At 42.7% G+C, this 23,587-nt stretch overlaps 1 protein-coding gene across 3 annotated transcripts in view; it reads left to right on the top strand.

Annotated features, from left to right (window-relative positions):
- LOC105477658 (FERM, ARH/RhoGEF and pleckstrin domain protein 1) overlaps positions 1–23,587 on the top strand; it is a 306,384-nt gene that overhangs the window by 97,698 nt on the left and 185,099 nt on the right. The window contains exon 3 of one of the 3 annotated variants that reach the window (XM_071081106.1): positions 1,802–18,852. The exons of the other annotated variants lie outside the window; for them this stretch is intronic. Coding sequence (XP_070937207.1) covers positions 1,802–2,020 — 219 coding nt within the window. The 3' untranslated portion in view covers positions 2,021–18,852. Of the gene's footprint in view, positions 1–1,801; positions 18,853–23,587 lie in introns of those variants that run through there. 3 annotated transcript variants of the gene reach the window in all.

The following is a 23,587-nucleotide window of genomic DNA, read 5'->3' as shown; positions in this document are numbered from 1 at the left end:
CCCTATCTCAAAAAAAAAAAAAAAAATCTGGACTTACCTTAATATAAAATTTTGAAAGATGTAAGGCTATAGAAAAGCATAGTAAAAAATGATTCAAGAATATTTTGTAATGCATGAAAGCTTTTGAAAGGCTAATTTTATCTTCAGTTGTATAAATGTATTTTGGAAGAAAGTAAGATTTTAATATGTGTATCTACATTGTCTTTCACTAATAAGTCAGAGCTTCAACATCTGTCTTCAGAGTGCATTTTCTATGGGAAGAATTTAGGTTGTAGGCAGTTAGCTCAGAGAAAGTGGAAAAGGTACTTTCACTGCTCACTTTTCGCTGTTTCTGCCCCAAGACCTACTGTTCATTCTCCAGACGTGCTGTATTTTATGTCAAAAGGTTTTACTGTTTCCGTGAGGAACTGTGTGGTTCATTTTCCCCAGGCTTATAATCAGTAAGTAGTGATTTTCTGTTCAGTGTTACTTAGTGTGATACTGTAAAATCAAATTAACAATAAGGTGCCTCAACTCCATAAAAAATTAATAATATTGGTCAGATGTTGATTCCGAAACTAAGATTTGGGCTTTGGTTTTGAATTGTTAATTTGTTCATTCATTTTAACATTTCCTTTGACTATCTCAGATATACCAAAGCGCGGTGCATTGTGGAATGTGTGCCAGCCTCAACGTGTGTAGCTCTGTAGGATAGAAAGTCAGTTATGAAGAGAGATTTCTTTTTCTTCTGTGTCCTGTTGATTAAGAAGAATCTGTATGGCCGGGCGCAGTGGCTGACACCTGTAATCCCAGCACTTTGGGAGGCTGAGGCGGGTGGATCACAAGGTTAGGAGTTCAAGACCAACCTGGCCAAGATGGTGAAACCCCATCTCTACTAAAAATACAAAAAAAAAATTAGCTGAGCATGGTGGTTCATGCCTGTAATCTCAGCTACTTGGGAGGCTGAGGCAGAGAACTGCATGAACCCGGGAGGCAGAGGTTGCAGTGAGTCGACATCGTGCCAGCTTGGGCAGCAGAGAGAGATTCCATCTCAAAAAAAAAAAAAAAAAAAAAAATCTGTATAACTTGTATTGCCCTTTCAGATAATTAATCACCCTTTTTTCCAGCAGGGTGAAGGATTGCAGTATTGACTATCAGTTATTTTGTAACAAAAACTGGACCTAAAGTTCAATTCACTGTTGACTTTTTCAAGAGGAGTATTAAATTTTTACTCCCTGCCATACAGGTGGAATTTCAGTGTAACTTTAAGCCAAATTCTGTAAAATACACGAAACTCATAGTGCTATTACAAAATAATTACAAAAGAAGCAAATTCTCTCCCCTGAGCATCTTATTTCTAGATTTTTTTTCCCTAAGCAATCTCTTGAAAGGGAATATCAGTGAGCAGATTCCTCTGGGGCCATTTGAGCTTCATTAAAATTTCAGAGAGGCCTTTTCAATGAGAATGTATTCATGTCAGCACTAGAGAGTTGAACAGAATTGGGTACAATGAATGATGAAAATACAGTCCACTCCATTCCTAGCTGATTGCTATTTTGGTTTTCCCAGCAAACATCCTTTCTAACCCACATCCTATCTTTATTGAGGTATATCTGGTATATAAAAAACTGTACATAACTGATGTATACAATTTGGTGAGTTTGGATATAAGTATAGGCTGGTGTTACCATCACCCAGTCAAGGTAATAAACATATCCATCACCTCCAAAACTTTGCTGTATCCCTTTATTGTTATTGTTTTTTAAAAAACAACAAAAAGTACCCTTTCAAGGGAGTAGCATTTGCTCTCCTCTCTTCCCAGACACTGTCCTCATCCTCCTTCCTCAAAGCCACCGGCTCCTCCTGGATGAGTTGGGCACTGAGATGCCCCGTGAAGCCCAAGCACCATTCGTGTATCATTGAGAAGTTTGGAGAGGACGGAATTTTCACTCGTCTTACAGGCTCTATTTCTTCCACAAACTGGGCTGGAAGTAGAAGCTTAACGGTCACAGTCACTGAAGAGCTTCTTCATCTTTTTTGAGTCAGGACTTAAAGTCCTGTTTCACTGTTTCTTTTGAAGAAAATGATTCGCAATGGCCAGAGTTAAACTAAAAGGTGACATTAACACATTTCAGTGCCCAGTAAGTGATTTTTCTGCTGAGAAGTAGATAGAGATGTGCTCTCAGATACATGAAGCCGCATACAGAGGGGCCCACCGCCTAAATAGGTCTCCAGGAGGCTTGGTTTGATCTACTAAATTTGGTGCCTCTTAAAGGGAAGCAATACAGCTTTTCCGCTGTGGGTTATTTGCCACTAGGGGAAGATTCATTTCTATTCCAGCCATAAATTAGACCAAAGAGAGGGATTTGGTTTATTGCTAGTACAGAAGTTAAAAACCGTCTCCCTTTCCCAAGTGGTCTCTTAATTAGATTCATTAGTTTTTAAATGTTAATTGGAATTGCTGAAATTTAATTCCTGAAAGGGTTTAGATTTGAAAAGGAATACCTCCTTTACCATATTACTGTGTTCTGAGAAATCTACAGTAATTTTTGTGTAACTTTTTTATTCAAAGAACGGATCGTTAATTGTAAAGCCATTTAGAAAGGCAAGTAAAGTCAGAGATCTACTTCAATTCATGTTTGTCTTACCAACTTATTGATGAGCATTTTGTGAGATGTTTATGTGAGAACAGTTAATTTTAATGAGAAAATAGATTTTCAGCTCCCATATTCAGTGTTTTATGTGACAAAATCATATACTGCAGCAACTAAGTAGTATGAAGTGAGTACTTTAATTGAAATAGACAATTAGAGTGACACAGAAGGCATTTTCTACTTGTGTAAACACAAAGCTTAATTTTTAAAAAGCCTCCCCCAGTTTTCCTTCCTAAAGGAAGTGGATGATCAAGCCTGAGCTAGATAGAATAACAGATGTGTGTTTCATTGTGAATACAAGAGGAATCTTTTTGGGTTAATAGAACTTTTCTTGAGAAGAAGAACTTGTTTTGTGTTACAAAGGTATTATTACATGGCTGCAGTAACAATTTCAAGCGGCACTGAAAATGCAGAAAGGTATCCCATTCTTCTTAGGATTTTTGAGATAAATTCTTTTTTTTATTTGGAGATGGAGTCTCTCTCTGTCACCCAGGCTGGAGTGCAGTGGTGCGATCTTGGTTCACTGCAACCTCCGCCTCCCGGGTTCAAGCAATTCTCTTGCCTCAGCCTCCCGAGTAGCTGGGACTACAGACACACCCTGCCATGCCGCCACGCCCAGGCAACTTTTTGTATTTTAGTAGAGACGGGGTTTCACCATGTTGCCCAGGCTGGTCTTGAACTCATGAGCTCAGGCAATCCACCTGCCTCTGCCTCCCAAAGTGTTGGGATTACAAGCGTGAGCCACGGCGCCCGGCCGGGATAAATTCTTAATTCTCACCTGTAGATCAGCAAAATAAGCTTAGTCTTCTGATTCTTGTAACTTAAAAAAAAAAAAAAGTAAGAGTCTGTAGTTTTTTTTCTAGGAAACATGGTTGTCAGTTTTCATTGTTATATTCTCAAAATAAGTTGTGTGTGTGTGCTTGCTTGTGTGCATGTGTGTTTGTGTGTGAGTAGTGTGTGTGTGTGTGTTTACATACTGTACTCCCTCCTTCTCCTCTGGGGATAATTTAAAAAGCTCAAAGTTCTTAGTCCTGGCTACTGAAACAATGCTGTAATGGAGACATTTAGAAAAGTTTAATTTAACCAGGTACTTACACTACAAACAGAATGACATCACTAAGCACACAGCACGTTAGTGAATAGTGGCTTTGTCAGAGCTTTCTACCCAGAGCCCTGAAATGGAACATTGTTAATTAGCTTAAAAAATCCAGCTGTCCTTGAGCTCATGGATTCTGTCTGTGCACTTCCTGCATACATGTTTCTACACAGAACTGATGGAACTCCTGTGTTTAAGAAGGTAGCTGTTCCTTGGCCGGGTGCAGTGGCTCACGGCTGTAATCCCAGCACTTTGGGAGGCCAAGGTGGATGGATCACCTGAGGTCAGGGATTCAAGACCCAGCCTGGCCAACATGGTGAAACCATGTCTCTACTAAAAATACAAAAATTAACTGGGTTTGATGGCGCATGCCTGTGATCCGCATGCCTGTAATCCCAGCTATTCGGGAGGCTGAGGCATAAGAATCTCTTGAACCCAGGAGGTGGAGGTTGCAGTGATCTGAGATCACACCACTGCACTCCAGACTGGGTGACAGTGAGACTCTGTCTCAAAAAAAAAAAAAAAAAAAAAAAAAGGTAGCTGTTCTTTGCACATCTAGAAGACGATGCGTGCCATCTGCCAATAGTGTCACGCCTAGGGTGTGTACTCTGTTGGTGGTGTGCAGCCTTCCACACCCCTGGCTGGGCCCACCTGGGCCCCCACATAGAGTTCTTTAACTGCCCTTTAAGAAAGTCACACTAAGCTCTAAATGACCAGGCCAGGTCACTAACACGGACTCCCCGGTGTGACTGGCTGGGCTATCCATCCCCACAGCCCTGCAGGTGGAGTGGAGTGCACTGGGAGGACAGGTGGTGTGAAACAGAGAGAGCTATTTGAATTAATGTGGGAGGAGGGAAGACGGAGAAGGATACAACAGACGGTAAGCTCGGGGCTCTGCTGGGATCCAGGGCAGGGGAGGAACCTTTCCTAGAGAAAGTTAGGAAGGTGAGCAAAGGTTGGATGGTTGACCCCAGCTCCCACCTTCAGTGGATTCCAGGCAGTTCACGAGGAGCCAGAGTGTAGATGATGTGGACTGGGAGCCGATAAGAAAGTCCGGGAAAACAGAGAACAGGGGCAAGATGTCCGCAGCATCCAGGAGGAGGCCTCTTTACAAAGTGAATGCCGCCAAGCCACGAATGTGGTCATGAGCTTCCAGCGATGCTTGTGAAGAGCTATGTATTGAATGCTGGACACTTGATCAGCAGTCGTGTGATGAGAATAAACCAGTTCTCAGAAGAGTCGCAGGTTCCTGACACTTAAGACCAGAAATGCTTCTCTGCCAAGGGTTCGTGAAGGAAACGAGTTTTATGAACAGCAACCTTTGCAGCCTCTCTCAGTGTCAGAGGTGGGGCCCTCGGACCTATCTTCCCAAACAGGCCAACAGGTGCACCCCCATCCAGCCCAGCAAACAGCAACTCTGATGGGAGAAATGGGCCAATGACACCTCTGTCTAGTATGTAGCATGGGTGAAGGATAGCTTGTTACAGTACCTAGAAAAATAGTGAACCAGTTCTCTCTGTTTGAAATATGCTGTGATTTTTGAACTCTTTCTACTGTATTTGGGTGGAGTGAGATTTAATAGTGGACTCAGGGACACTGGGGGTAGAGGGCAGGGTGAGGAGATACCTCCCTAGCAGCCGTGTGAGCTGTCTCACCCCGGGTAGAAGGCTTCTCCAAGATATTTTCCTGTGGCCATAGACATAATAGAGTATCCTTTTATAGGATGGGATGGTGTCAGGAAACGAAATGTCTCATGTTTTAAGAAATCATGAAAAGCTTCAGAAATACTTTTAGACATAAATGTTACATCTAGGATATGCTGGGTCCTTACCACGTGTTGAGCTACACTGGATAACACATTCTTCCTGGATTCCATATTTGTGAATTCACCTACTCCCTAAAATTTATTTGTAATCCCCAAATCAAGCTTGTGGTACTTTCCTGGTCAGGATTTATAATCCCCAAATCTAGCTTGTGGTACTTTCCTGGTCAGGATGACAGAAAAATTTGAGTTGCCCAGTGTACACATTCTCAGCTGAACTCAAACAAGGGTCTGCCTTCTTGTCTCAGCTCTTGCGCTGCAAACAGGTGCCTTTTTGATGATCTAGTTAGTGCCATGTTTTCTTGTGTTTTCATGCTTTTTGTTGGTGATTTCACTGTTTAAAATGGCCCTGAAGTGTAGTGCTAGAAGCACTGCCTAGGGTTCCTGAGAGCAAGAAGGCTGAGAATGTGCTTTATAGAGAAAACGGGTGTTAGGGGAGCTTCATTTAGGCATAAGTGCTGGTGCTACTGGCCATGAATTCAACATTAACGAGTCAACAGTGTATATTAAATAAAGTGTCTTTTAACAAAAACACACATTAAACAAGTTTATATCGTTCAGTTGATGAGAATACGACAGATCTCAGATCTAACCTTGTATTTCTCCTAGATGCAACAGTTCGGTGTTCCCAAGTTCAGTGGTGACCGTGTAGAGTGCAACTACAGCAAATAATGAGAATCGACTGTATTTCAACTAAATGAGCACCCATGGGTGTCATAGTTTTAGTATGATTTTTAACAAGACGAATAGGAATTTTCAGGAATCATTTGTGTAGACGGCCACAGACCAGGTGATGCTTTAATTGAATTATTTTACTGTTACAACTTTGCCTTTGGAAATATTGCAAGTATAATCGCTCCCTGTTAATGTCCTTGGTGAACTTTTTTGGGAACGTAACATTTTTAATGATGTGATACTTCTTTTATGTGACATGGTAAGACCTTAAATTCTTGTAAGATAGATACTTTTTTGCAAGAGTCTTAGAGCCCATTATTGAGGGAAGAGGTCTGATTTTTGCTTGAGTAATACATCATTAAAAAGAACTTCTGGTCTGCTTACTGTTTTACTTTTTCCTTGTGGCAATGGAGACATTTTGGCAGAAGTCTTGTGTTTCCCCACCGTGTTCTCCACCCAGGTAATGGCCCATTGATGACACAGAAATTGGCTATTGGAATGATTGATGTCACTCAGGCCTGTGTCTCAGGGGGAGGCAGGAAGGTAACCAGATGTATGTCTCCCGAAGAAAGATCACACAGGACTTGTGTTTCCACCTGTCTTTGAGCATTATAGAAGAAAAAAGACAGATGGAAACCTGAGGCCATACCATTTCTTAGTGATGGTTCCCGGTGGTGGTATTGAAAACATGAAATTCCAGGGGCAAATGAACAGTCTGGTTACCCACCTTTCTCCCGTCAGTTACATATGTGATGTTTGACAGCTCCTTCCCCAAATTTCTTTTGGAAATCTTCAAAATTCATCAGGGTTTAGATTGTTGACCTTTTTTGAAAACCTAACTTTTAAGTTTTCAATCTTTTAAGCCTTGGATATGGATATGCATTTAATAAAAGAGAAAACAGATGATTTTATATGTATGAGAAAATACATTGCTTTACATTTGCTAATGAGATTCACCAATGATTTCTGAACACCAAACATTGGGGTGGCCCGGTGACCTAATTGGAGAAACATAGACACTTTGAAAAGAAATATAGGATTTAAAAACCTGCAAAACTGAGTCTGCCATTCTTTAAAATGCCATCTCGGCTGGGCGTGGTGGCTCATGCCTGTAATCCCAGCACTTTGGGAGGCCGAGGCGGGCGGATCACAAGGTCAGGAGATCGAGACCATTCTGGCTAACATGGTGAAACCCCGTCTCTACTAAAAATACAAAAAATTATCCGAGCGTGGTGGCGGGCGCCTGTAGTCCCAGCTACTTGGGAGGCTGAGGCAGGAGAATGACGGGAACCCGGGAGGAGGAGCTTTCAGTGAGCAGAGATGGCGCCACCGCACTCCAACTTGGGTGACAGAGCAAGACTCTGTCTCAAAAAAAAAAAAAAAAAAAAAAATTGCCATCTTAAGTCACAAAATAATTATGTTAAAATCTGAAACCATACGTGTTTTGAATGGTTTAGTTTCTAAAGAAAAGTACAATAATGCCAGTCTTTTGGGTTTATACATGATTTGTTTCTTTCTCACGTAATCTGTCAAAACTTCAAATTGTGAAATATGGCATATTTACAAAAGAGGCTATAAAAAGTGTAAGTATAGTTTAACAAATAAAAATATGAGGGCCAGGTGCAGTGGCTCACGCCTGTAATTTCAGCACTTTGGGAGGCCGAGGCGGGTGGATCACGAGGTCAGGAGTTTGAGACCACCCTGGCCAACATGGTGAAACCCCATCTCTACTAAAATTACAAAAATTAGCCAGGTATGGTGGCAGGCGCCTGTAATCCCAGCTACCTGGGAGGCTGAGGCAGGAGAATCGCTTGAACCTGGGAGGCAGAGGTTGCAGTGAGCTGAGTGAGCACCACTGCACTCTAGCATGGGTGACAGAGCAAGACTCTGTCTCACAAAAAAAAAAAAAAAAAGAAAGAAAAAAAAAATGTAACATTACCAGTATGGGCCACTCTCTGAATGCTTTAACCCCCATCCCTTAAGAAGTAATCTCAGCCTGAATTCTGTGTTGGTCACTCATCTGCCTCTTTTTATAGTTTAACACACATGTGTGTAATTCTAAACCACTGCATGATTTGGTTTGTAAATTACTGGTTCAGTGCCTATCTTCCCCACTTAGCCGTAAGGAGAGGGATTGGTGTGGCCCCTGGTCTTTGATCTGTCCTATGCTCGAGCACAGTGCTTGGCACATAACAGGGACTTCATAGATGTTTATGAACTTATGAATACATAAATGTGTTTATTCTTAGAAAAATGACTATTTCTGATGTATGAATGAGGCACATAAATGTGTGTATATTTGAATCATAAAGAATGTTAAATTTTATTCTCGAACCATGAAGTTAAATGAACAGCTGTTAGAACTGGAAGACCTGGATGCCCATCTCTCAAAGAGAGGAGTGAGGCTCAAACAGGTGCTTTGTCCAAGGTCATTCAGTTAGACGGTGGCTAAGGTGGGGCCACAATTCACATCTTCTGCCTACTTGTCTAGGATTCTAGGCCTTGTGCACTCTCAAGATCGTTTTATACGAGAGATATAGATGACTTTATTCGCTTAATAGAAAGTCCCCACTGGGGGCCAGGCATGGTGTCTTACGCCTGTAACCCCAGCACTCTGGGAGGCTGAGGCAGGTGGATCACTTGAGGTCAGGACTTTGAGACCAGCTGGGCCAACATGGTGAAACCCCGTCTCCACTAAAAATACAAAAATCAGCTGGGTGTGGTGGCGGGTGCCTGTAATCCCAGCTACTTGGGAGGCTGAGGCAGGAGAGTGGCTTGAACCTGGGAGGCGGAGATTGCAGCGAGCTGAGATCACGCCATTGCACTCCAGCCTGGGTGACAGAGTGAGACTCCTTCTCAAAAAAAAAAAAAAAAAAAAAAAAAGTCCCCACTAGGGAAGAAGGAGGACAAACAAGTACCAAAGCCCTCCAGTATCACCTGTTGGCATCACACAATTTGATAAAGTCCATGATAAGCCATAAAAAGATATTAGATTGTGATAGTAATATAACTAATTATATATATATGTATGTATGTATGTATGTATTTTGAGATGGTATCTCATTCAGTCTGTTGCCCAGGTTGTGCAGTGGCACAATCTCAGCTCAATGCAGTCTCCGCCTCCTAGGTCCAAGCAATTCTCCTGCCTCAGCCTCCTGAATAGCTGGGATTGCAGGCTCCCGGCACCATGTCCGGCTAATTTTTGTATTTTTAGTAGAGACAGGATTTCACTATGTTGACCGACCTGGTCTCGAACTCCTGACTTCAAGTGGTCTGCCCCCTTCGGCCTCCCAAAGTGCTGGGATTACAGGCGTGAGCTACCGTGCCCACCTGTATATGTATTTAATAACAATGTTAATAATATGTATTATATTAGCATATTAGGAGATTAGAGTTATAATGACTTTATTATCAGATGAATTTTTCAGAATGCCTGTTTGCATTTTGACTGTTCAGGCTTCCTGACTATTTAGTGTGAAACTCATAAGACTGAAAGAAAATCAGTGCATGTGATATGACTCAATAACTTAAGACTTCAGCGTGGCTCTTACCAGGTTCACATCCATGTTCTTGGGTAGGTTCAATAGAGCATTCATTACCTGCATATTTTAATTTATTAAAATTAAAACCTACCCCAACACATAGTGAAGATGACTTTTTCACATTACTTTGACTTGTACCTCAAAGAGAAGCCAATAATGGCCCAGTAAATGGACAGGAGTGCCCTGGGGGCAGATGGTCCAGCCTGACCCTCATGGATGCTACCGAATGCTGAGATTTCCTCTTTCACAGGCTGCTGTAGAATGTGCTCTCCAGAAATGCCAGGCATCTCTGTATTGTGTTCTTTAAATACTTATTGAAGACCTTTGTCTTTAATACCCACTCAGTTGCCTGTGCCTTCCCAGGACCTGAAATTGGATGTAAGTCCATGTCAAAGAAAGTGTCCAGTGTTGTTGTTTAAGGAAAGTTATCTATTATCCTGCTCTAACATTCAAGTCAGTGACCCGGTGAGCCCTGGTGATCCTGTATGCTTTAGAGGAAAATATGTCTGCCTCAGATTCTCAGGGTGTTACTTTTAGAAGAATACTTCCAAATTGTTTGACACCACCATTTTTCAACTTGATTTTGGCAAGCATAGGCCCCTGAGATTTTAAAGTAGCTTTTATCAAAACAAAACTAGCTACTTAGCTATAAGTGCATAGAATTCCAAAGGTTGGAGAGAACCCTGGTGGCACCCATACTCAAAGTAGGGAGTGTGGTGCTTTAATAGCTGTATGTTGATTTAGTCTGCAACAAAAGCAATGTTCAAGCCAATTTTGTCCACCAAGGAAAAATGTTAAGTTTCTGATCTTTCAAAAGGGTGTTGAGGGAGACAAAAATAATCTGAAGCATTAAGGAATGCTGTTAAATGCTTGTTGGCAAGTAGTCCTGAGTTTAGCCTTTTATTTCTCTTAACCCACTGCTGGGGCTGCAGAAGGTGACGCCAGTGATTAGTAATAAAAGTCTCAGTAGCTGCTGTTGACTGAGTGCTGTTGCAGAGGATTTTCCTGATGCTCTTGCGGGAGATGCCCATAGCAACCGCATGAGTCAGATATCCCAGTCTGGTTTGTCAGTGAAGAAACTGAGACTCAGATCAAAGACTTTGATGTGAGACAAAAACTGGATTTGGACCCCACCTGCCTCTGCCACTTTTAAACTATGGCCTGGGTTTCACCATTCGTGAAATGAGGACGATGGTCTCCACTTCAAAGGGTGGTTGTGGGGATTAAGCGAGATGATGTTTATAACAACACATCGCTTACGAAGTAGGAAGTGTAGACTGCTGCAGTGTAGACTGCCGCAGGCTTTGCTGCGTTCATCCAAGGTCACACCACTAAGGCATTGTTGAGCTCGGTTTCCAGCCCAGATGTGCTCTGCTCTTGGCCTTTTATTTTGCAGTTACTGCATCAGTTCATAGCAAATATTTCATGGAAACTGGGCCATGTGGTTAGTTTTAGGTTTGCTGTAATGAAGAGAGCACTGGGTGGAGGCCGAATTTCTGGGTTTGAGGTCAGAATCCACTGTCTTGTTTGTGTGTGTGTATGTGACAGTTTGCATGCATGCTTTCCATGTGGGATTTGGAACAAATTGATGAGCAGTTTTGGCTCTTCACAACACAAAGCGAGGCCCATCACATAGTTATATGCAGCTTTGAAAATACCACTCTGTGCTTCTGATTCATGTGATCATTTCAGGGTTCTGAGACCACCCCAACTCATTTGCCCGTCATTATGGGGACCTCTGAGTTTCCAGGCAAAGTGATGATCTGAGTGGTCAGTCGGTAGTGTGTGGGTGTCCCTGAAAAGCACTAAGTGTTCCCCTCACTTGTTCCCAAATACTCATTTCATAATGATGCACTAATACCTGCTATTATTGGTGTTCGTGTCATTTTTGCATTTTGAGGTTGAGGTTGGAGAGAGATGACAGTTTAATTCTTAGCTCCTCTCTTAAAAGCTATGGGATTCTGAACAAATTTCTTAACTTTAGTGAGTGCCAGTTACATCATCTGTAAAGTGTGGATGAGAATAGTATCTGTCTCCTTGTGTGTTAATAATGGTGCCTGCACAATGACTAGATAACATATGTAAAATGATCAGACAGTTCTGGGCATCTAGTAGGTGCTCAATAAAAAGTGCGTATTCTATCCCAGTGATGATGAGCACAAAAATTGTGTCTGTTGTATTTGTGAAGAATCTCCTGATGAGAAGTGGATCCTTCTGCCTGTGTTGCTGTAGGTGCAGAATGTGATTTAAGCCAAATACATGGCAGTGTAGCCCGGCCAGCTGTTTACACATTCAGATTCAGCCTCAGCAGAAATAGCCTTGCCATGAATTCACAAGAAACTGCTGAGAATTCAGGATCTGAGCTCACTGCTGGGATTAATTTCTTTTCAACAGACTGACTGTCTAGAGAATGTCCATGATGCTATAAATGAAAACATATGTTAGTATAACCGATGGCAGTGGGGGAATGGGAAAGTAACGATGGGATATTCAGGAACCACTTCATGGAGAAGAACCACTGGCTTGGCTGTAGCTGGGGCAAAGAAAAAGACACATTTACTACAAGATCCTTTTATGGCATCTTCCTTTTTTTTACAGGTTGTTTTGCATTGGAAAACAAAGGAAGAATTTTTTACTTGTAGGAGCAATTTATGAAACAATGAACTTCCATAACCAGAGAACGTAGCTTCATTTGAGAAATGAGATTTTGGGTAAAACAAGAGTAGGGAGGGAGGTCTCTTTTTAGGGCCCCTTTGGCTACCTTCAGATAAGCTCAGTGAATAGCCAAGACAAAAGAACTGCAGACAGTGTTGTTAATCTGGCAATTTTCTTGTAAATGTAAAAGTGGTTGCTGTGTCGTAAAATACACTGTTTTGCCGATACGTTAAAATATTATGAAACAATGCTCTTTTTAATTGTATTTACCTTCATGGGTTGGTTTTGAAAAAGTTAGTAATATGAATAAGATGGAAAATGTATTTTGTCTTTTAAATCTACCTAGTAGATTTAAAAGACAGCAAACGGTAAGATCATACCTTCAACTTTCTTAATAAAACAAAGACCCTTTTGGAAATCTGATTCCTAGCTCATGACTGTGCTTGACCTTTGTGGATTTCTTATACTGTATGTCAGGCAGAGCTCATGTGGGAAGGTCTCTTATGACTGCAAGAAAAGGAAGCGTAGTAGAAACACGTAGCTGGAACTGTAGGCCATTGTGTGTGCAGTTAGCCTCCCTCCCCAGCCCCCAAATCCAGAACAAACTGTCTGAACATTAGAAACACCAGTAAACGTTAAAGCAACAACCCTTCTGGTGGGCCATTTGGCAACTGGTCAAAAATCTTAAGAATGTGCACAGTTTTGTTCCAGCAGGTTTGCTGCTAGGAGGTGCTCTTATAAAATGAAATGCCCATCCAAAGGTGTTCATGAAAGTGTGGTTAATGATCAAAGAAAACCATAGGTCCACCTCAGTTACAGTTCATCATTCTACAGAGGCATTAAAATGTTGATAAACATTTGTTAAAAATGAGAGCGAACAGGTACGTTGTGCTCTATTTAAGGTAATGCATCAGTATTTGAAATTTGAGGTTTTTAAAAAAGTTAACAATGCTGAATTCATGAAACTAAGCACTGTGAGATATATGTGCGATGGGGAGAAGAATGGTGCTTAGAAGAGGCAGGGGAGAGAGGAAAATGGGAGTACACAGTTAGCTTTGCTGGATGAAAATGTTCTGGAGAGGATGGTGGTGATGGTTGCACCACTATGACAAGTGTACTTAATGCTATTGGTCTGTACCTTTAAAAATGGTAACATTTTGTGTTATGTGCATCTTACTACTTTTTTTTTTTTTTTTGAGACAGAGTCTCACTCTGTCGCTCAGGCTGGAGTGCAGTGGCGTGATCTCGGTTCACTACAACCTCTACCTCCCGCGTTCAAGTGATTCTCGTGCCTCAGCCTCCCGAGCAGCTGGGATTATAGGCATATGCTACCATGCCTGGCTAATTTTTGTATTTTTAGTAGAGATGAGATTTCACAGTGTTGGCCAGGCTGGTCTCAAGCTCCTGGCCTCAAGTGATCCACCCACCTCAGCCTCCCAAAGTGCTGGGATTACAGACGTGAGCCACCACACTTGGCCTTACCACAATTTTTTTTTAAAAAGGAACAATAATGAAAAGAATGATAAATAATAATAATTTTCAAAGTATATATGTGGGGATATATATATGTGTGTATACACACACACACACACACACACACACACACACACCCCGAAAGATTTTCCTTCTGAAGGAAAGTTTGGTTTTTATTTATAATTATTTCAGTATATATCTCTAAAAGATCAAGACTTCTTCAACACAATCACTATTCCCTCATCACACTTCAGATATTAAAATTTTCCAAATATCATTGAATACAAAGGAAAACTTTGTGATTAAAAAACACAGGATTTTAATCAACTTCAACTTAACTCAAGCTTTTTTGGAGGTGGAATCATCTGTATATTTAAAACAACACTAGTCTTGGCAGTGTCAATAATCTGGTACAATAGAAATGTGTTCTGGGAACTTTTGGACCTGGTAGGATTTTATGAAGGGAGAAAGGGAATGTGATAGGATTTGCTAATCTTTCTCACTGACACATCTAATTATGTCAAAAATACACATTCTTCTTTTCCTCGTCTGTTTTGTTACTTTCTCCTTATTCTGTATGCCCTTCTTTCTGCACTTTCTATTATATGTCTGTTTGAATCCCTCTTTAAGAAGTAGAACCCTGAGGCTGGGCACAGTGGCTCATGCCTGTAATCCCAGCACTTTGGGAGGCCAAGGTGGGTGGATCACAGGGTCAGGAGTTCGAGACCAGCCTGGCCAACATGGTGAAACCCTGTCTCTACTAAAAATACAAAATTAGCCAGGCGTGGTGGCATGTGCCTGTAACCCCAGCTATTTGGGAGGCTGAGGCAGGAGAATCACTTGAATCCCGGAGGCGGAGGTTGCAGTGAGCCGATTTTGCACCATTGCACTTTAGCCTGGGTGACAGAGCAAGACTCCATCTTGAGGGGGGAAAAGAAAAACAAAAGTAGAACCCTAATTGATGTGTGGCTACGTGGAGATATCCAAGCTAAACCTTTTGATGTATCTGATACTAGTGTTTTATGTTGAACACATAATGCATAGATGTGAAGTCACGCATATGTTAAATAGCTTGATGTAGTCATTCCGCAGTGTGTACGTCTATCAAAACATCATGTCATACACCATCTCTCTCTCTATATATGTGTGTGTGTGTATATATATATATATTTTTTTTTTTTTTTTTTCGAGATGGAGTCTCACTCTGTTGCCCAGGCTAGAGTGCAGTGGCGCGATCTTGGCTCACTGCAACCTCTACCTCCTGGGTTCACGCCATTCTCCTGACTCAGCCTCCTGAGTAGCTGAGACACCCGCCACCACGCCAGTTAATTTTTTTGTATTTTTAGTAGAAACGGGGTTTCACCGTGTTAGCCAGGATAGTCTTGATCTCCTGACCTCATGATCCACCTGGTCAGATGAAGGGAAGGTGGCCTGTGTAGAATATTTGGGATACTTGAGAAATAGGAAATTTAAAGACACCTGAAAATGTGTGTGTGTGTGTATGTGTGTGTGTGTGTGTGTGTGTGTGTATTGAGAAGACCTCTGAGTTACCCTCTGAGCCTCAGTTTCCATGTTGATAAAACAAAGGAATTGGAATAATTGATTCTTCAAAGTTCTTTCCTTCTTTAACCCACTGGGGCTGTGGACTATGTTAAATGTGTAAAAATTGCATCTGCTAGGTAGGCGACCCATTTCAGGGAAAATTCTAGAATAACTAAGCCTTACATTGGGTAAATACAAGTTTTAAAAAAGCACACGCAGACACACCCCTCATCAAGTTTCCTAATACAAATTTTACTTCACTGTCTGCTTATAATTCTAGGTAGGTGCTGAACAGTATGAAGAAGGTTTTATGTATTTGAGTTTTGTTGCACTTAGTAATGCATTGCTCATCTGACGGTAAAGCCTGTCTTATATTTCAAGGTGTTACTAATCATGGGTTCACACACCCCTCTGTTGCCTATTGATAGGTGAAATACTGCTTCATTTAACATTTTTCTTTGTTGTTCTTCAGTTTATTCCATTTTGGTGTAGTCAGCTTCATCCTCACTGAGTTTAGCCTTTGCAGATATGCATTCCTCCCTGGTTACCTCTGCAGCATCCGAAAGACCCAGTCAGTCATACACAGCGGTCTGGACCTCAATCCAGCTCAACTCTGGGCCCGTGAAAGCAAGACAATGGGGACAAATCCAGCTGGCCCACGAGCACTTGCTTTATGAAAGCTGCCCATACACTCTTCACTCTACCTGCTTTTTGGTCCCCTGTTTTTGGAATTCCCTGATGCTTTAGCTAGAGGGGCTTTTTCACGTTGTTTCAAGGCCGTGAATTGTAACACATAATCTACGTTCTGGCTTTAGTCTCCCTGTCCTGCTGAGAAGCTGACCACTGTTTGAAATTAACTTCTCATCTGCTTCTCGCCGGTATTCAGTCAGGCCACAGATAGGATGCAAAGGCCAGGACACAATTCCAAATCCCAGGGGGCTGGAGAGAGTCAGGGCCTTCAGTGTCCATCAGTTAAACACCGAGGCAGGAGGAGGGGACATTCGGAGACTTGCAGGATCCTGGACTTGTGTTCACATTTAATCCTGCTCTGTTTAGGGGTGTGTATTAGGACTCCAGGGTGGGCAGGTGCGGCAGCTCTGTGGGAGGAAGGGGAGACTCTGGTGTCCGCATCCTATGGGAATGCACAGTGCATGGCTGCGTGATGACAGCTGCTGATGGGGCACGCTGCTCATGCAGACACTGGGAGGAACCACTGCTGTGGTCTCATGCTTTGCTTTTCTAGGTGAGGCCTGAGGCAGCGAGAGAGGAGATGCCCAGAGCAGGGTCCCACAGAGAAGTGCTGGCAGAGCTCATTTGTGGGCGGCCCCTGGCCCTGAGCTCTGGGTGGCTGCAGCACTGGGGAGTTGTCAGAACCTGGCCAATCCTTGGGGGAAAGAGTACTGCCTTCCAGAAGGACATCCGGGTGTCTGTTCACCTTGACTTCCCATTGGATGCAACCTTTTGGTCCATAGCATCTTACTCCCCTCCTCTCTTCATTGACCAGATCACATTCCTTTCTATAGATTTCTGTCAGCTCCCACAAGTCTGCATGTCTGTGTACTTTTTTTTTTCTTTTTTTTTGCCTAGAAGTTTGCTTTGGGCTTTGAATGCAATGGGTGGGGTGGACAAATTATGTGCAGGAAGGAATTTATGGTGTTACAGGAAGAACATTGATGGATGTTTGTAAAAATATGGGAGTTTGTAACATAGATGATATCTTTTGGATAATGTAACATGCTGTGTAGGCGTGGAGGAAAAGTCAGAGAAAGAAGCAAGGCATGCTTCGAATTTCTGTGTACAGATGATTCCTGTTAGCATGTTTTGCATTAAAACCAGCACTCTCCTGAGCTAATAAAGCGAGAACTCACTCCTTACTGTGGGGAGGGCATCGAAGACCCAGACACCTCTCACCAGGCTCCGCCTCCAACTCTGGGGTCATGTTTCAGCATGAGATCTGGAGGGGACACCCAATTCCTTTAACTGCCCTCCTTGTGCTAGTTTGCTTCCTATAGGTTGATACTGTACCCCATCCGCCCCAATTTTTTTTGAGACAGAGTCTTACTCTGTCACCCAGGCTGGAGCGCAATAGTGTGATCTCAGCTCACTGCAACCTTCACCTCTCGGGGTCAAGTGAATCTCCAGCTTCAACCTCCCAAGTAGCTGGGACTGCAGGTGTGTGCTACCATGCCCAGCTATTTTTTTTTTTTTTTTTAGAAACAAGGTTTTGCCATGTTGTGTAGGCTGATCTTGAACTCTGGAGCTCAAAGAGATCCACCTGCCTTAGCCTCCCAAAGCGCTGGGATTACAGGTGTGAGCCACTAGGCCTGGCAATACTGCATTCTTTTATTTGCCAACTTTTCTTCTTCCTCCAGTCTCCAGACATGTAATGTACAACACCCTCAGCTGGTTTTTGGGACACTTAAGTGTCTGAGGGCAGCCTGTGAATATGGTTTTTCTCTGTGTTGGGTGAGGTGATCACGTGTTTTTCTATTGAAGATCGTGGAAAGCTGACGTCATGGAGGAGACTCGCAAAGACTGGCAGTTACAATAGACAGAAATGAAAAGATCGCATTACAGGTTTCATAGAAACTAGTTATTCCAGGCATATGTTAATGAAATTCACGCATTCTGTGTTTATTGGAATACTGAATGGTCATACTCACTAGCATTGGATTAACGTGTTAAAGTGAGACTTTGATGACATTAGTTGCACATGACTTTTAGTTGAAAATTTTTTTCAAGAAGTAAAATTAAAGCAATGGAAATAGAGTCAGTAATCTGTCAGGCCTGATCTCTGTCAGACCCGAAGTTAATTTACCAGATCATTGAAATTACTGTTCGTTAGAGCGTGAGGTATTGGGCCTGTTTTGGAGAAGCTAAAGATCGCAGTGGCCTAGTATAAATGTTGACGGTAACATTTATAAAGAGGAGTTAGCAAGTCATCTTACTAAGTCTCTGCCCCTTTTACAGTGTTACTTTCCTAATACAGTTTCATCTTCAACAGTATGATTATTATTGTTGTTTTTTGAGACAGAGCTTCGCTCTTGTTGCCCAGACAGGAGTGCAGTGGCGCAATCTCAGCTCACCGCCACCTCTGCCTCCCGGTTTCAAGCGATTCTCCTGCCTCAGCCTCCTGAGTAGCTGGGATTACATGCTGCACCACCATGCCTGGCTGATTTTTGTACTTTTAGTAGAGATGGGGTTTCTCCATGTTGGTCAGGCTGGTCTCAAACTCCTGACCTCAGGTGATCTGCCTGGCTCGGCCTCCCAAAGTGCTGAGATCACAGGCATGAGCCACTGTGCCCAGAAACATTACTTTTATTTATAATGTTTATGTTTAGAAAGAATCTCTGTGTTTATATTTAGAAAGATAAGAAGGTGGAATAGGAATAATTTTATTCATAATGTTATAAAACTTGAGCCAGGCGCGGTGGCTCACGCCTATAATCCAAGCACTTTGGGAGGCCGAGGCGGGCGGATCACAAGGTCAGGAGATCGAGACCACGGTGAAACCCCGTCTCTACTAAAAATACAAAAAATTAGCCGGGCGCGGTTGTGGGCGCCTGTAGTCCCAGCTACTCGGGAGGCTGAGGCAGGAGAATGGCGTGAACCCGGGAGGCGGAGCTTGCAGTGAGCCGAGATCGCGCCACTGCACTCCAGCCTGGGTGACAGAGCGAGACTCCGTCTCAAAACAAACAAACAAACAAACAAACAAACAAAAAAAAAAAAAAACTTGAAATGTGAGAAAATATTTGTCATTACTCTTGTATCATCTTTTGTACTTGGCTCTATTTTCAAGACTGTTCTCAAAAAAAAAAAAAGTTTATGCTCACTATTGAAAATTCATAAAATAATGAACATAATAAAGAAGAAAATAAAAATCATCCGTGATCCAGTATGCAATTTTAATACACGGTTTTTCAATTAGCAATTGTTCTTTGAAGCAATCTCTTCTAAGGAAATAGGTAGATCTGTGTGCAAAAATGTAACCCAGTAGATGTTTAATAATCGTAGGGTATTGAGTAAACCATGGTACATCCATCCAGTAATATGTTCTCTGAGTATTAAAGGTATTTATCTTCTTAGAATTGATCTCAAGTTTGTGAATCTTAACCTTTTTGTGACATCCTTCAATTGATTTTCCTTTTCCCATTTATTTTTAGGGCTCCCCCTGTAACATTTTATTAGTTTTTCCAGCTAGTTTGGAAGTACTATGACTTGTTATAAGCATTGGAGCATCCTTGATTCTAACTTTTACTTAGTTACTAATTTATTGATGGCCTTGCGCAAATCGCCTTCCGTTGTCATTGAATAAGTCACCATTCATTGAGCCGCAAGCACTGGGCGAAAGTATGTTAGGCAGAGGGCACAAGGCAGGCACAGCCAGACTCCCACAGAGCCTTGGGTCATCTACCTCTGCCCTAATGTGCTAACCTGCAAAACAGCACTAGTAATATCTACCTCATTTCCCACAAGCTATTTAGGGATTAGCTGGGGAGATGCTCTTGGCAGTAGGGCCATCCCTCCTCCCTCAGGGCCCCCAATCCTCAGTTTCTCTTTCTGTAGTTTGTTAACCTTGGTCAGCTGTGGTTCAAAAATGTTAAAGGGAAAATTCCAGAACTAGGCAATTCCTAGGTTTTAAATTGCATGCCATTCTGAGCAGTGTGATAGACTCTTATGCCATCCCACTTCGCCCCGTCAGGGACATGAATCCTTCTTTTATCCAGTGGATCCATGCTGCCTACGCCCCCCGTCCACCAGTCACTCAGGAGCTGCCTTGGTGCCCAGACTGACTGTCGTGGCACCACAGGGCTTGTGTTCAAGTCACCCTTATTTGACTCTTGTGCCCTAAGGCACAAGAGTGGTGATGCTGGCAATCTGGATATGCCAAAGAGATGCCATGAAGTCCTTCCTTTAAGTGAAAAAGCAGAAGTTCTCTACTAAATAAGGAAAGGAAAAGCTCATATACCAAGGTTGCCAAGAATGCATTCTATAGTAAGAATGAATAGTAAGAATACTATTGATTAGTAAGAATTACTATTCAATAGTAAGAATTTTTATTCTATAGCTAAAATTCTTACTATTCAATAGTAATAGAATTACTAATATCGATAGAATTACTATTCAATAGTAATCATTATTATTCTATAGCTAGAATTCTTACTATTCATTCTGTAGTCTTGGGCATTATCCCATTTGGGAAGTCCATGCCACCTCCGTACCTCCGACATGGTTACCGAACCTTACAAACCGTATTCTTAGTACTTGCTTACCTAGCATGGTACTCAGCCAGGCTTTGGGCCATTAAAGGCAAGATCCTGGTCTTAGTTCACTTTGTAACCCAACTAGGTGCCAGTGGTATTCCTGGCCCACACTAGTGCTTGTAGAGTGTTTGTGGAAATGAACTGAGTTGAAGGCACTTAGGAAATCATGTAGTACAAAGCATGTGAGAGTGGTATTATTGAGGACATCTCAGTGTGGTGTCTTGACTCCCTGGGTATGGCCAGATGTTATTGTTGGACAACAGATTGTGATGTTTTTGTGTTAACAATGCTGGTTAGTGCATGACATACCCCCACCCACCCACACCCTTCCTTCCTGAATTTATAAACGACAGGTAAGTTCACATCCAGCTGTTTAGACACACACACAATTAGGTGATTTTAACTGTACTTCTCTGAGCTACACCCATCCCTTGTGGCTTTACTGTAAAAATGTTTATTTCATTTCTACTTGCAACAACTCATGTATATGGGGCTTCTGTTCTGCTGGAAGCTCTGGATCCTGTGGGCTTGGGGATGCCGTCACAGACTTCACAGTCTGATAGGGGAGGCAGCCAATGTAAATGCCACCTCCCTGTGTCAAGCTGCACCTCAGATGGTACACTGGGACTAGCTGATTCTCTGTGACTTGCCGCAAAAGTTCCTTGCCAGAGTAATCCCTTGTTTCCCAAGGGTGATGTAGATCATCCTATGTGACAGTAAAAATAGGCTAAAAGCAGCCAAATGACTTTAAAGTGATTTTTTCCCCCATTTTTTTTTTTCTAGACTGACTGAATAATGAGGGCAAAATGGGTGTCAATGGGCATGAAATGAATGAATGCCATTTGCACTAACCTGTTTTAGATAAGTAGGGTGGGACCTGGTGAGGAGTGACCAGTGGGTGGGCATTCTGTGTCCGTGGATTTCCAGCTCACATTGGCAGTGGTTTTCACATTATTTCATCCCGTTCCTGTGTGATCCATCTGAAAAGCCGCGAGACAGAGGGACACACATTAATTTTGGTGTCAAAGATCTGGGCTCCAGTCCCAGTTCGGCCACATACTAGCTGTGTGGTCTTGGGCAGGTTTGCTCTCTGGGCCTCTGTCCTGCTCTGTAAAGCAGGATTCACAATAGCGACCTTGTCCTTTGGAGGTGAAGTCCCTGGGCCCAGCTCAGCGTCCACAGCAAACTCCCATCAGGCCTTATCACCCTGGTGTGAACATTAACCCAGAGCTAGCTAGCTTACTTGCTCCGTCAAGAAGCAAGAGGTCTGGGTTGGTCTGAACTACTCTTTGAAAAAATTACTTTTAGCAGATTTCAAAGCAGTTCATAAAATTTCCATATATTGCATTTAGATTAAAGAGGAAAAGCAACTCCAAGATGTTCTTTAATTGTTAATAAGACACACATTGAAAATTCTACAAGGATGGCATGAGGCTGGGCGTGGTGGCTCACACTATAATCCTAGCACTTTGGGAGGCCGAGGTGGGTGGATGGCTTGAGGTCAGCTGTTGGAGACCAGCCTGGCCAACATAGCGAGACCCCATCTCTACTAAAAATACAAAAAATTAGCTGGACGCAGTGGTGCACGTCTGTAATCCCAGACACTCAGGAGGCTGAGGCAGGAAAATCACTTGAACCTGGGAGGTGGAGGTTGCAGTGAGCCGAGATCATGCCACTGTACTCCAGCCTGGGTAACAGGTCAAGATTCCCATCTCAAAAAAAAAAGAGATGGTGTACAAGAAAGGGGTTTTTATTTCACTAGGTGTTAAATGAATAGCACAGTAAGAAATATTTTTACATAAATGGTTTCAGCCACAGGCTAAATCTGGACAAGGGCCACCACTATATTTTTCTTAAAGATACACTTACACTCTGACTTAACCCTGTGATTCCATGGCAGCGTGGGGCAGGCTGACTGCAGTTGTCTTTGGGGCGTATCTTCCTGCTTCACAGTCACTGCTTTGAGTAAACTTGGCTTCTGCACCTCTGGTTATTGGCTGGATGTGGAAAGGGCTGGTTGTGTCAGCCCAGCCCATTTTCCCTTTTGGTGGTGGTGTAAATGCTTTCTGTCGCCTGTCCAGACTGTTTTGCCCAAACCCATTCTTGACGTTTCTGCTGGTCTTCTGCTGTGGTTGGGGGTTGCAGATGCTCCCACCGCCCCCATGTCCTTCCCAAGATTGGACTCTCGGCCTACAGAGGGCTGCTGGTGAGGCCTGTGGATCCTTCTCAAATCCAATTTCTATATCCTTATTGGAAAAGATTCCAGCCTAGTAGGTCCACACAAGTTGAAGGGATGTGCCTCACAGTTCAGAAGCCCTCAGGCAAGGTCAACAGAAACACGACAGGAATCCGGGCAATGTGTGTCCCCTCACCCTGCACGCCCAGCCACGGACCTCAGGCCTTTGCCTTCCCACTGAAGACTGCAGGACGTGCTGGGTTCCTGGGGCCTCTGATCCTGGGTCTTGTCCAGTGATGTCTGACTGCTGTTTTCTAGCCACTTTCGGTTAACCTGCAGTATACCTCATACCCTGTTTCAAAATGAAATTGGAAGGTGGGGCTCCCTCAGGGGCAGCAAAGCTACAGCTTCAAGGCCAGACACGGATACTTAAAAAAAATCTTTTAAAACTGTGGTACAATACACATAACATACCATTTATCATCATCACCATTTGCAAGGGTTCAGTTGGGCAGCATTACATACAGGCACATTGTTGGACCTCCAGAACTTGGAAACTCTGTATCCATTTACATTTTTAACTGGTTGAAAATGGAAAAAGAAGACTATTTTGGGACACATGAAAATGACATGAAATTCACATTTCAGTGTCTAGAGATGAAGTTTTATTGGATAAAACCCTGCCCATTTCTTTTGGGGTTGCCTAGGG

Source organism: Macaca nemestrina, chromosome 16 (assembly GCF_043159975.1).
Source record: "Macaca nemestrina isolate mMacNem1 chromosome 16, mMacNem.hap1, whole genome shotgun sequence".
NCBI classification, from domain to species: Eukaryota; Metazoa; Chordata; class Mammalia; order Primates; family Cercopithecidae; genus Macaca; species Macaca nemestrina.
This window is presented reverse-complemented; position numbering and strand designations above follow the sequence as displayed.